Raw genomic sequence first — 13855 nt, forward strand, 5'->3', positions numbered from 1 at the left:
CAAAATAGAAGCGCTGACAGGAAGTACTACACACACAGAGGAAACAAAGACAAATGCAGAGGAAAAAACTAAAACTTAACCAAACTGTCAGGGACGAACCTGACACATGAGGCTTTCTGGCAGGCTGTTCCACAGGTGGGGGGCATAGTGTCTTTCTTGTGGTATTTGGTAACGGTAAAAGGTTAGTGCCAGAAGACCTCAGGATCCGCAAGTGCTGATAGGTTGAAAGCAGGTCAGATAGAAAAGAAGGCGCAAAGCCATTAAGACATTTTTAACTTATAAAATAACTTTTACAGCGACTCTGATGTGGACGAGGAGCCAATGCTGCGACTTTAAAACTGGTGTAATGTGCGACCCACCGCCCTCTGGTCCTCGTCAGAATGCGTAATATTTTTTTTGCAAATAATCGAGTTGAGTTTATACCAAAATGGATACATGGATGATACAGCAGAGGATTGGGAGGATGTCATGTGGTCAAATGAAACCAAAATAGAACTTTTTGGTATAAATTCCACTCGTCGTGTTTGGAGGAAGACGAATACTGAGTTGCATCCCAAGAACACCACACCTACTGTGAAGCATGGGGGTGGAAGCATCATGCTTTGGGGCTGTTTTTCCGCTAAGGAGACAGGACGACTGATCCGTGTTAAGGAAAGAATGAATGGGGCCATGTATCGTGAGATTTTGAGTCAAAACCTCCTTTGAATGGTTGACCAAATACTTATTTTCCACCATAATTTACAAATAAATTATTTAAAATTCGTAGAATGTGAATTCCTGGATTTTTTTTTCACATTCTGTCTCTCACAGTTGAAGTGTACCTATGATGAAAATTACAGACCTCTGTCACCATTTTAAGTGGGAGAACTTGCACAATTGGTGGCTGACTAAATACTTTTTTGCCCCACTGTATATATATATATATATATATATATATATATATATATATATATATATATATATATATATATATATATATATATATAACCACTACGACATCCTCGGTAGGCCCACATAAGGGCAAGGAAAACTCACACCCAGTGGGACGTCGGTGACAATGATGACTATGAGAACCTTGGAGAGGAGGAAAGCAATGGATGTCGAGCGGGTCTAACATGATACTGTGAAAGTTCAATACATAATGGATCCAACACAGTCGCGAGAGTCCAGTTCAAAGCGGATCCAACACAGCAGCGAGAGTCCCGTTCACAGCGGAGCCAGCAGGAAACCATCCCAAGCGGAGGCGGATCAGCAGCGCAGAGATGTCCCCAGCCGATACACAGGCAAGCAGTACATGGCCACCGGATCGGACCGGACCCCCTCCACAAGGGAGAGTGGGACATAGGAGAAAAAGAAAAGAAACAGCAGTGGTTCGTGTTGTGGTTTGTGCAGCCCTTTGAGACACTAGTGATTTAGGGCTATATAAGTAAACATTGATTGATTGATATATATATATATATATATATATATATATATATATATATATATATATATATATATATGTATATGTATGAATGAATGTATGTATGTATGTATGTATATGAAATACCTGACTTGGTAAATTCTAGCTGTAAATATACTCCTCCCCTCTTAACCACGCCCCCACACCAACCTAGCTCCCCCTCCCCCCCACACACACCACCACCCACCTCCCGAAATCGGAGGTCTCAAGGTTGGCATGTATGGGCTGCACAGGATTTATAATACATGTTTTAAATCGATTAATAATCGTTACAAGTAAGAATCGGGATTCATTGGAACATCTATATTTTTTGACACCCGTAGTTGCAATATTTCCACCTTTATGGTCTCATTTAAAAAAAAAAATTCAGAATCTGGGCAATAACAGCCAATGCAGCAGCAGTGGGATGTTTGGCCACAGCCAGACTTTTCACTGCTGGCATGAAATGTTTGTGCAGTGGTGCGGGGGGAGGTGTTCTGGGGTGGTCTGTCCTCCCAAGACTTCCCACCCCGGCTCGTCACGGGTGACAAAGAGGAGGCTTCATGCTGTCATCGATGGCTTGCATCATTCGAGTCAGCCGTCGCGGCGTCCCGAGACCGACTTGGCCAAGAGCGAGGGAGGAAAAGGCAAATCCGCTCGTAAATAAGCACAACCGATGGGAAAACAAAAGCAAAACAAGCGCAGGGGGATGGAGAAGCGTCAGTGCCAAAATGTTAAAAGTGCTGCTTAATTGCAATTTTTGAAGGCAGAGGGTGTGAGTAATGGAGAGGGAGTTGTGTTGTGTTTGTGTGCGCCTCGGCGGAGTGTGTGTGTGTTTGTGTGTGCCTCTCTGAAGTTGCCCACCCTGCGGTACCAGTGGGAGTCTCACCATTAGTCACAGCTGGGCCACCGGAGTGACTTGGGCGGGGGAGTACCCAGAAGATCTTTTGTCAGGGAATTGGGTAGAAATCTGGATTGCCACGCACCCACGAGGGAATATGGTCTCCGAGGAAGGTGTGACGTCTGGATGCTAAGACTGAGCGTTCTCATTTGCCCGCAGAACTGTCAGGCTTGCCTCTGAGAGTTTGACTATGTTGTAGTTTTTTCCTCTGTGTGTGTGTGTGTGTGTGTGTGTGTGTGTGTGTGTGTGTGTGTGTAGTGTTTCCTGTCAACGCTCTTATTTTGTTGGTTTCCTGTCTTTCTCCCTGAGTGCTGTGTTCCCCCTCAGCTGCGGCGGATTGGCATCTGGCCACACCTGGTGTCAATCAGTCCGCTCCTATTTAGACCTGCTTTGTTCCTCCAGTCAGTGCTGTGAATTAGTGAAGAGAATTATATTTATATAGCGCTTTTCTCTAGTGACTCAAAGCGCTTTACATAGTGAAACCCAATATCTAAGTTACATTTAAACCAGTGTGGGTGGCACTGGGAGCAGGTGGGTAAAGTGTCTTGCCCAAGGACACAACGGCAGTGACTAGGATGGCGGAAGAGGGAATCGAACCTGCAACCCTTTAAGTTGCTGGCACGGCCACTCTACCAACCGAGCTATGCCGCCCCAGTGCTGGATTATTGTCGTTGCTACCTGTCGTATCATATCTTGTCCACGCAGCGTTGCGGTAAGCTATATTCGATAGTGGTTTGTAGCTTATTGTCTTTTGTTCCCTGCTTCCAAGTTTGATTTCTTATTACAAGTACGACTTCTGAGTTCCTGCTCAATTTTGCTAGCTTCCATGCTAAGTTCCCTTTGGTTTTCTGGCTCCCATGCTAGCTTCCTTAGTTTGTTATCCGCCCAAGTGTGTGCTTTTTGTTTGTACCCTTCGTTGGTTTTTGTCGTAGAGTTTTAAATTAAAGCATGTTTTCCTGCAAAATGCCTCCCTCCTTCTCTGCATCTTGGGGTTCGTCAACTACAAACTTTGACAAGAACGAGATGGTTTGGTTTCGTCTCCGGCTTTCGATTCCGAACTCCCAAGAAGTGAAATGACGCACGGCGGCTCGATTTGTATGCGTCGGCGGAAAAGGGGAGAAGTTATTAAACGAACAAAATATTTAATGTTGAGATTTATTCCTGCAAAATTCCCAAAAAAGCTACCATGCTAACGTTAGCATGCTATCAGGTATCATTTGTCAAGTAACAAAATATTTGACGTTGAGGTGGATTCCTGCAAAATTAGCTAAAAAAAAAAGCTACCATACTAACATTAGCATGCTAACTCGTATCATTCGTCAAGTAACAAAATATTTGACGCTAAGGTGTGTTCCTGCAAATTAGCTAAAAAAAAGCTACCATACTAACATTAGCATGCTAACTCGTATCATTCGTCAACTAACACAATATTTGACGCTGAGGTGTATACCTGCAAAATTAACAAAAAAAGCTACCATGTTAAAGTTAGCATGCTAACAGGTATCGTTCGTCAACTAACAAAATATTTTATCCTGAGGTGTATACCTGCACAATTAGTGAAAAAAAAGCTACCATACTAACATGAGTGTGCTAAAAGGTATCATTCGTCAAGTAACAATATATTTGACGTTGAGGTGTATTCCTCAAATATTACAAAAAAAACCCCACCATACTAACGTTAGCATGCTAACAGGTATCATTTGTCAAGTAAGAAAATATTTATACCTGCAAAATTAACAAAAAAAGCTACCATGCTAATGTAACTAAAAATATGAGCACAATTGGCTAAAAAAGCTGGAATGCTTTACTGTTAGATTAGTAAAATGCCAAAATATATGACACTATACCTGGTAAATTAAACAAACAAAAAAAAAGCTAATATGCTAATGTTAGCATGCTAACTATAATATGTGTGAGATGTATACATGCAAAATTTGTGAAACAAATAAAGCTCCCATACTAACGTTAGCATGCTAACAGGTATCATTTGTCAACTACCAAGATATTTGACTCTGAAGTGTAGTCCTGCACAACAAACAAAAAAAGCTACCATGCTAACAGGAATCGTTCGTCAACTAACAAAACATTTTATCCTGAGGTGTATACCTGCAAAATTACTGAAAAAAAAGGTACCATACTAACATGAGCATGCTAAAAGGTATCATTCGTCAAGTAACAAAATATTTGACGTTGAGGTGTATTCCTCAAAAATTACAACAAAAAACTACCATACTAACTTTAGCATGCTAACAGGTATCATTTGTCAAGTAAGAAAATATTTGATGCTGCGGTGTACACCTGCAAAATTAACAAAAAAAACTACCATACTAACGTTAGCATGCTAACAGGTATCATTTTTCAAGTAAGAAAATATTTGATGCTTCGGTGTACACCTGCAAAATGATCAAAAAAAGCTACCATACTAACGTAACGAAAAATATGACCAAAATTGGCTAAAAAAGATGGCTTTACAGTTAGATTAGTAAAATGCCAAAATATATGACACTATACATGGTAAATTAAACAAAAAAGCTAGTATGCTAATTTTACCATGCTAACTATAATATGTGTGAGGTGTATACATGCAAAATTTGTGAAAAAAATAAAGCTCCCATACTAACGTTAGCATGCTAACAGGTATCATTTGTCAACTACCAAGATATTTGACTCTGAGGTGTAGTCCTGCACAACAAACAAAAAAAGCTACCATGCTAACAGGAATCGTTCGTCAACTAACAAAATATTTTATCCTGAGGTGTACACCTGCAACATTAGTGAAAAAAAAGCTACCATACTAACATGAGCATGCTAAAAGGTATCATTCGTCAAGTAACAAAATATTTGACGTTGAGGTGTATTCCTCAAAAATTACAACAAAAAACTACCATACTAACGTTAGCATGCTAACAGGTATCATTTGTCAAGTAAGAAAATATTTGATGCTGCGGTGTACACCTGCAAAATTAACAAAAAAAAACTACCATACTAACGTAACTAAGAGTATGAGCAAAATTGGCTAAAAAAGCTGGCTTTACAATTAGATTAGTAAAATGCCAAAATATATGACACTATACCTGGTAAAATAAAACAAAAAAAAAGCTAATATGCTAATGTTAGCATGCTAACTATTATATGCGTGAGATGTAAAAAAAAAAAAAAAAAAAAAGCTAATATGCTAATGTTAGCATGCTAACTATTATAACTATTATATGCGTGAGATGTATACCTGGGCCCTGCGATGAGGTGGCGACTTGTCCAGGGTGTACCCCGCCTTCCGCCCGATTGTAGCTGAGATAGGCGCCAGCGCCCCCCGCGACCCCGAAAGGGAATAAGCGGTAGAAAATGGATGGATGTATGGATGTATACCTGCAAAATTTGTGAAAAAAATAAAGCTACCATACTAACGTTAGCATGCTAACAGATATCATTTGTCAACTACCAAGATATTTGACTCTGAGGTGTAGTCCTGCACAACAAACAAAAAAAGCTACCATGCTAACGTTAGCATGCTAACAGGAATCATTCGTCAACTAACAATATATATCACGCCGAGGTGTACACCTGCAAAATTAGTTAAAAAGACAGAGCGTATTAATTTGCCCTCCGAACAAGACGGTTTGATTAGGTCTCCTGCTTTCGATCGCGAACCCCCAAGAAGTGAAATGACGCACGGCTTCTTGATTGGTATGTGTCGCTGGAAAAGGGAAGACGTCATTACTCAGCGATGAGTCTCGCAGGAATGCGCTAACTCTCCATGAACGGGAGGAATCAAAAGTAATGACTTGTGAACACTTTGGGGCCAACACCTGACCTGTAACAGTCACATGCCGTCTGAGGTATTTGCCTTTTTTAAAGGGGAACATTATCACAATTTCAAAAGGGTTAAAAACAATAAAAATCAGTTCCCAGTGGCTTGTTGTATTTTTTGTAGTTTTTTTCAAAATTTTACCGGTCTCGGAATATCCCTAAATAAAGCTTTAAAGTGTCTTATTTTCGCTCTCTGCGAAGACACTGGCCATTTCCCTGTGACGTCACACAGTGCTGCCAATGTAAACAAACAATGGGAATACCACAGCAAGATATAGCGACATTAGCTCGGATTCAAACTCGGATTTCAGCGACTTAAGCGATTCAACAGATTACACATGTATTGAAACAGATGGTTGGAGTATGAAAATATTGAAGAAGAAACTGAAGCTATTGAGCGAATAGCTATTGACGCTATTCATAGCCATAGCATGGCCGAATAGCTGCGTTAGCATCGCCGGTAAAATGTGCGGACCAAACGATCAGGACTTTCGCATCTTTTGACACTGGAGCAACTTAAATCCGTCGATTGGTAAGTGTTTTTTTCGCATTAAATGTGGGTGGAAGGAAACGTAATATAGTTGCAAATGGATCTACAGGTTATCCATACATCTCTGTGCCATGTCTGCTTTAGCACCGCCGGTAAATAGCATGTTAGCATCGATTAGCGTAGCATGTTAGCATCGATTAGCTGGCAGTCAACATCAATAAAACTCACCTTTGTGATTCCGTTGACTATCGTTGCAAATGCATCTGCAGGTTATCCATACATCTCTGTGCCATGTCTGTCTTAGCATCGCCGGTCAAATGTGGAGACACTCCGGTACATTCAATGGGGGTCTGGCGGCAGACACTTTGGCATCTTCGGGCCTGTGGTGCAACTTGAATCCCTCCCTGTTAGTGTTGTTACACCCTCCGACAACACACCGTCGAGGCATGATGTCTCCAAGGTTCCAAAAAATAGTCGAAAAAACGGAAAATAACAGAGCTGAGACCCGGCGTTTGTAATGTGTTGAAAATGAAAATGGTGGGTGTGTTACCTCGGCGACGTCACATTCTGACGTCATCGCTTCCAGTGCGATAAACAGAAAGGCGTTTAATTCGCCAAAATTCACCCATTTAGAGTTCGGAAATAGGTTAGAAAATTAGATGGTCTTTTTTCTGCACCATCAAGGTATATATGGACGCTTGCATAGGTCTGGTGATAATGTTCCCCTTTAAGGGCTGAGTTGCCAGCGAGAGAAAGGTCTGGCGTCCAAGTCCTACGTCCTCAATCAAGGTGTTATCCATCTTCTTCCGCTTATCCGAGGTCGGGTTACGGGGGCAGCAGCCTAAGCAGGGAAGCCCAGACATCCCTCTCCCCAGCCACTTCGTCTAGCTCTTCCCGGGGGATCCCGAGGCGTTCCCAGGCCAGCCGGGAGACATAGTCTTCCCAACTTGTCCTGGGTCTTCCCCATGGCCTCCTACCGGTTGGACGTGCCCTAAACACCTCCCTAGGGAGGCGTTCGGGTGGCATCCTGACCAGATGCCCGAACCACCTCATCTGGCTCCTCTCGATGTGGAGGAGCAGTGGCTTTACTTTGAGCTCCTCCCGGATGGCAGAGCTTCTCACCCTATCTCTAAGGGAGAGCCCCGCCACACAGCGGAGGAAACTCATTTCGGCCGCTTGTACCCGTGATCTTATCCTTTCGGTCATGACCCAAAGCTCATGACCATAGGTGAGGATGGGAACGTAGATCGACCGGTAAATTGAGAACTTTGCCTTCCGGCTCAGCTCCTTCTTCACCACAACGGATCGTTACAACGTCCGCATTACTGAAGACGCCGCACCGATCCGCCTGTCGATCTCACGATCCACTCTTCCCTCACTCGTGAACAAGACTCCTAGGTACTTGAACTCCTCCACTTGGGGCAGTGTGTTAATTGAGACGAATAACGATGCAAGGTCCATTACTTCTTCTGTAACACCAGCCAGCAAATGAAAGCGGGCTAATTATTTGCTGCGGATGGCTTGTTTTTCCTCGGGAGTTGATTTGCGGGCTCGGGAACTTTCTGTGTGGAGTTTGCATGTTTTCCCCGTGACTGCGTGGAGAACTTCTTCCCACTTCCAAAGACATGCACCTGGGGATAGGTTGATTGGCAACAATAAATTGGCCCTCGTGTGTGAATGTTGTCTGTCTATCTGTGTTGGCCCTGCTATGAGGTGGCGACTTGTCCAGGGTGTACACCGCCGACCGCCCGAATGCAGCTGAGATAGGCTCCAGCGACCACAAAAGGGAAAAGCGGTAGAAAATGGATGGATGGATGGATGGATGATTACGCTATTTGCAATATGGCCATCAATAAAGAAAATTCCATTGATCACCCATACTGTTTTATAAGCTGCAGGGTTCAAAGCGTAGGAAAAAAAGTAGCGTCGGGAATTTCCGGTAAGTACACAGCAATTGTAAATAGAGACGGCAAATTTTAAAAAAAAGTATTGTTTGTCAGTGATATATGTGAAGAATGTAAATATTAGGGCTGCAAATCTTTGGGTGTCTCGCGATTCGATTCAATATCGATTGTTGGGGTCACTGTTGTGTTTGTGGGTTTGTTTATGTGTTTTAGATCGGATGCTAAGTTTAAGTAAAACTGAGTTGGGGATTCAGCAGTCTAAAACCGAAGTGTCTCTTTAAGAGAGGCGTGTACCTTTTAGCCCAGCTGATCGTCGTTAGGACTGTTAAATGGCGTAGCAGTTCTTTCAGTCTGTACTCACGCTCAACCCGGTGTGCAGCCACTTGGTAAGTTCCCGTTTGCCTTGTTTTATGTTGTACGCTGTCACCATGCTCATCTGTGTAATATTGTGTCCGCTGATTTTTAAACTCCGCTATCAATCAATCAATGTTTATTTATATAGCCCCAAATCACAAATGTCTCAAAGGGCTGCACAAACCATTACGACTACAACATCCTCGGAAGAACCCACAAAATGGCAAGGAAAACTCACACCCAGTGGGCAGGGAGAATTCACATCCAGTGGGACGCCAGTGACAATGCTGACTATGAGAAACCTTGGAGAGGACCTCAGATGTGGGCAACCCCCCCTCCCTCTAGGGGACCGAAAGCAATGGATGTCGAGCGGGTCTAACATGATACTGTGGAAGTTCAATCCATATTGGCTCCAACACAGCCGCGAGAGTTCAGTTCAAAGCGGATCCAAGACAGCAGCGAGAGTCCCGTCCACAGGAGACCATCTCAAGCGGAGGCGGATCAGCAGCGTAGAGATGTCCCCAATCGATACAGGCGAGCGGTCCATCCTGGGTCCCGACGAGCAGTCCATCCTGGGTCTCGACTCTGGACAGCCAGTACTTCATCCATGGTCATCGGACCGGACCCCCTCCACAAGGGAGAGTCGGACATAGGAGAAAGAAAAGAAGCGGCAGATCAACTGGTCTAAAAAAGAGGTCTATTTAAAGGCTAGAGTATACAAATGAGTTTTAAGGTGAGACTTAAATGCTTCAACTGAGGTAGCATCTCGAACTGTTACCGGGAGGGCATTCCAGAGTACTGGAGCCCGAACGGAAAACGCTCTATAGCCCGCAGACTTTTTTTGGGCTTTAGGAATCACTAATAAGCCGGAGTCTTTTGAACACAGATTTCTTGCCGGGACATATGGTACAATACAATCGGCAAGATAGGCTGGAGCTAGACCGTGTAGTATTTTATACGTAAGTAGTAAAACCTTAAAGTCACATCTTAAGTGCACAGGAAGCCAGTGCAGGTGAGCCAGTACAGGCGTAATATGATCAAACTTTCTTGTTCTTGTCAAAAGTCTATCAGCCGCATTTTGTACCAACTGTAATCTTTTAATGCTAGACATGGGGAGACCCGAAAATAATACGTTACAGTAATCGAGACGAGACGAAACAAATGCATGGATAATGATCTCGGCGTCTTTAGTGGACAAAATGGAGCGAATTTTAGCGATATTACGGAGATGAAAGAAGTCGTTTTAGTAACGCTTTTAATGTGTGACTCAAAGGAGAGAGTTGGGTCGAAGATAATACCCAGATTTTTTACCGAGTCACCTTGTTTCATTATTTGGTTGTCAAATGTTAAAGTTGTATTATTAAATAGAGGTCGGTGTCTAGCAGGACCGATAATCAGCATTTCCGTTTTTTTGGCGTTAAGTTGCAAAAAGTTAGCGGACATCCATTGTTTAATTTCATTAAGACACGCTTCCAACTGACTAGAGTCCGGCGTGTTGGTCAGCTTTAGGGGCATGTAGAGTTGGGTGGCATCTGCATAACAGTGAAAGCTAATACCGTGCTATAGCGCTCTTGTAGAGCCGGGCGCTTAGATAAATGTTTGTTTATCGCGGCACCTGTCTTAGCGTAGGTAACGCTACTTCCTGGTTTGCCGTGGGGCATTTTGGGATTTGTAGTGATTTACTAAAATGCACTTTACAGAGGTTTGTAAATGGTAAATATAATGTTTGATGGATGAAACGTGCTCATGAATGATATACCTTTATTTGAATTGTATTGTATATGATCAACATGAGTTTATAAATGGTTGATATTTATTATAGATATTTATTAGTATTATTATTATTATTTATTATTAAGGGCATTGATTTTGGTACGAAAATGATGCACCGAATTCTTCCTTTCAGATGTATTACCTGACTAATTGATTGACCAAAACTAACTAACCAACTAAGAACCAGCCACCAAATAATAACAACTACTGCTGCTGTTCTCCCGCTTGGAAAATAAATAAACGAAAAATATACAAACTGGAAATCTTGAGTAGTAATCCGTGCACACTTGGTTGCCCTTTCCGTGGGGAAAACGGAACAGTCACGATTCGATAATATATCGATTTTTTTTTCGATTCGATTCTAGATTCAAAAACGATATTTTTCCGATTCAAAAGGATTCTGTATTCATTCAATACATAGGATTTCAGCAGGATCTACCCCAGTCTGCTGACATGCTGACAGAGTAGTAGATTTAAAAAAAAAAAGCTTTTGTAATTGTAAAAGACAATGTTTTATCAACTGATTGCAATAATGTAAATTTGTTTTAACTATTAAACGAACCACAAATATGACTTATTTTATCTTTGGGAAAACATTGGACACAGTGTGTTGTCGAGTTTATAAGATGCAATTTTTTTTAAATGTCTAATGATAATGTCGATGAGGGATTTTTAATCACTGCTATGCTAAAATTATAACTAATATTGATACTGTTGTTGATAATATTCATTTTTGTTTCACTACTTTTGGTTTGTTCTGTGTCGTGTTTGTGTCTCCTCTCAATTGCTCTGTTGGGTTGCATTGTTATGGTATTTCTGTGTAGTGGTTTGTTGGATTGATCAATCAATCAATCAATGTTTACTTATATAGCCTTAAATCACTAGTGTCTCAAAGGGCTGCACAAACCACTACGACATCCTCGGTAGGCCCACATAAGGGCAAGGAAAACTCACACCCAGTGGGACGTCGGTGACAATGATGACCCTGTGGGACGTTGTTGATAATGATGACTATGAGAACCTTGGAGAGGAGGAAAGCAATGGATGTCGAACGGGTCTAACATGATACTGTGAAAGTTCAATCCATAATTGATCCACACAGTCGCGAGAGTCCAGTCCAAAGCGGATCCGACACAGCAGCAAGAGTCCCGTTCACAGCGAGAGTCCCGTTCACAGCGGAGCCAGCAGGAAACCATCCCAAGCGGAGGCGGATCAGCAGCGCAGAGATGTCCCCAGCCGATACACAGGCAAGCAGTACATGGCCACCGGATCGGACCGGACCCCCTCCACAAGGGAGAGTGGGACATAGGAGAAAAAAGAAAAGAAACGGCAGATCAACTGGTCTAAAAAGGGAGTCTATTCAAAGGCTACAGTATACAAATTAGTTTTAAGGTGAGACGTAAATGCTTCTACTCAGGTGGCATCTCGAACTGAGTACTGGAGCCCGAAATGAAAAAGCTCCCGCAGACTTTTTTTGGGCTTTGGGAATCACTAATAAGCTGGAGTCCTTTGAACGCAGATTTCTTGCCGGGACATATGGTACAATACAATCGGCAAGATAGGATGGAGCTAGACCGTGTAGTATTTTATACGTAAGTAGTAAAACCTTAAAGTCACATCTTAAGTGCACAGGAAGCCAGTGCAGGTGAGCCAGTACAGGCGTAATATGATCAAACTTTCTTGTTCTTGTCAAAAGTCTAGCAGCCGCATTTTGTACCAACTGTAATCTTTTAATGCTAGACATGGGGAGACCCGAAAATAATAGAGAGAATCGATTCTGAATCGCACAACATATTCGAATCGATTTTTTTCCCACACCCCTAGTAAATGTGCAAGCTTTAGTTGATCTTTACTTGTCTTGTATCCTGCAGTCCTTTACCTGGATTCCCTGGAGGCATTGGTGTCATGCAGCACCAGGCCACAGAGCAGCATGGTGATTGGCTGGAGGGAGAAGGGGCGCAGGCGTCTCCGAGTCTCTTCTTTCCGCACAAAGAGAGGCGTGTGGGACCTGGACTATCACCGTGAGCTTAAGATGATTGGTAAGAAAACGACGTATAATGGCTCGTAGCGACCAGCCCATCTGCATCTTCTGCTTTGTTTACTTTCCATCCGCACATAAAGTACAAAACATTATTGCCTAATGTGGTCTCTTAAGGCCTCGGAGACTTTCACCATCTGTTCGTCCACCCTTAGCATGAGAATGTTGAGCATATTGGATGTGATCCTTGTGAATTGACAAGCCAGATGGTTGGCTTCACAAGTTGGGGAAAAGGTGTGATAGAAACTGCACTTCTCTATTAATGAAGACTGTGGAGGTCTGCTAGAACTCCCACTAAGGCGGCATTCTTGCTTACCCTCGTTACGCCGACACTTACCAACACTATTGATGTCATTGTGTGCATTTATGGCTGTGAAGACGCTTCTTAAAGCCGAACAGCTCTTTTTTTCTGTTGCCAATCATTTACAATCCCTATGTGAGACAAGAACACATGTCTTTCTCTTTTTTGTGCATTCTAAATAGAGATAAACTGCTAGCAAGAGGCAGCTAACAATGCAGTTAATGAAAGCAATCTACTCCACCTAAAAATCCCTCCTAAAAAAATCTCAGGAACATCAAAACATCTTCAAAATATTTATGTAATGAAGTCACAGTGTTACGGCTCAGACTACTGCCAACGTCGCTCACCCGTCTGTGACACACACACGGGCGCGCACGTCCATGGACGAGCTGCGCGCGTCTCCGCCCTGCAGCTGCAATCAATCACCGGCAATCTTCACACCTGACGGGAATGATGGAGCTGCCTTCATAAGCCTGGACAACCTGGCATGCCGGCGCCGGAGTATAATCATCTTTACCTTCCCTGTGTTGCATCCCAAAGTCAAACTGTGCGTCTTGTGCTCCCGGATCTTCCCTGTCTCCCCCGCGCTTCATGGTTTTTCGACTGCCTCCCTCGTTCCTCGACTCCTCGCTCGCCCCACGCCTCTCTCTCGCCCAGACCCCCTGCATGCCCCCATGGACTGCCTCGTTCCTTCACTCCTCGTTCTATTTTTACGATAACACTTAACAGCTAATCTACACACATAGTCACACACTTACACTCTTGGATTTTGTCACACACCATTCTATAGTTTATTAGTATTGTAAATTATTATTATTATTATTATTATTATATATATATAGAGAG

General features: G+C 42.8%; 1 protein-coding gene across 1 annotated transcript in view; it reads left to right on the top strand.

Annotated features, from left to right (window-relative positions):
- Window positions 1–13855, top strand: part of LOC133564047 (WD repeat-containing protein 49-like) — a 115520-nt gene that overhangs the window by 25702 nt on the left and 75963 nt on the right. Inside the window, exon 8 of the mRNA XM_061918129.1 lies at window positions 12542–12709. Coding sequence (XP_061774113.1) covers window positions 12542–12709 — 168 coding nt within the window. The remainder of the gene's footprint in view (window positions 1–12541; window positions 12710–13855) is intronic.

The sequence above is a fragment of the Nerophis ophidion genome, linkage group LG13 (genome assembly GCF_033978795.1).
Source record: "Nerophis ophidion isolate RoL-2023_Sa linkage group LG13, RoL_Noph_v1.0, whole genome shotgun sequence".
Lineage (NCBI taxonomy): Eukaryota > Metazoa > Chordata > Actinopteri > Syngnathiformes > Syngnathidae > Nerophis > Nerophis ophidion.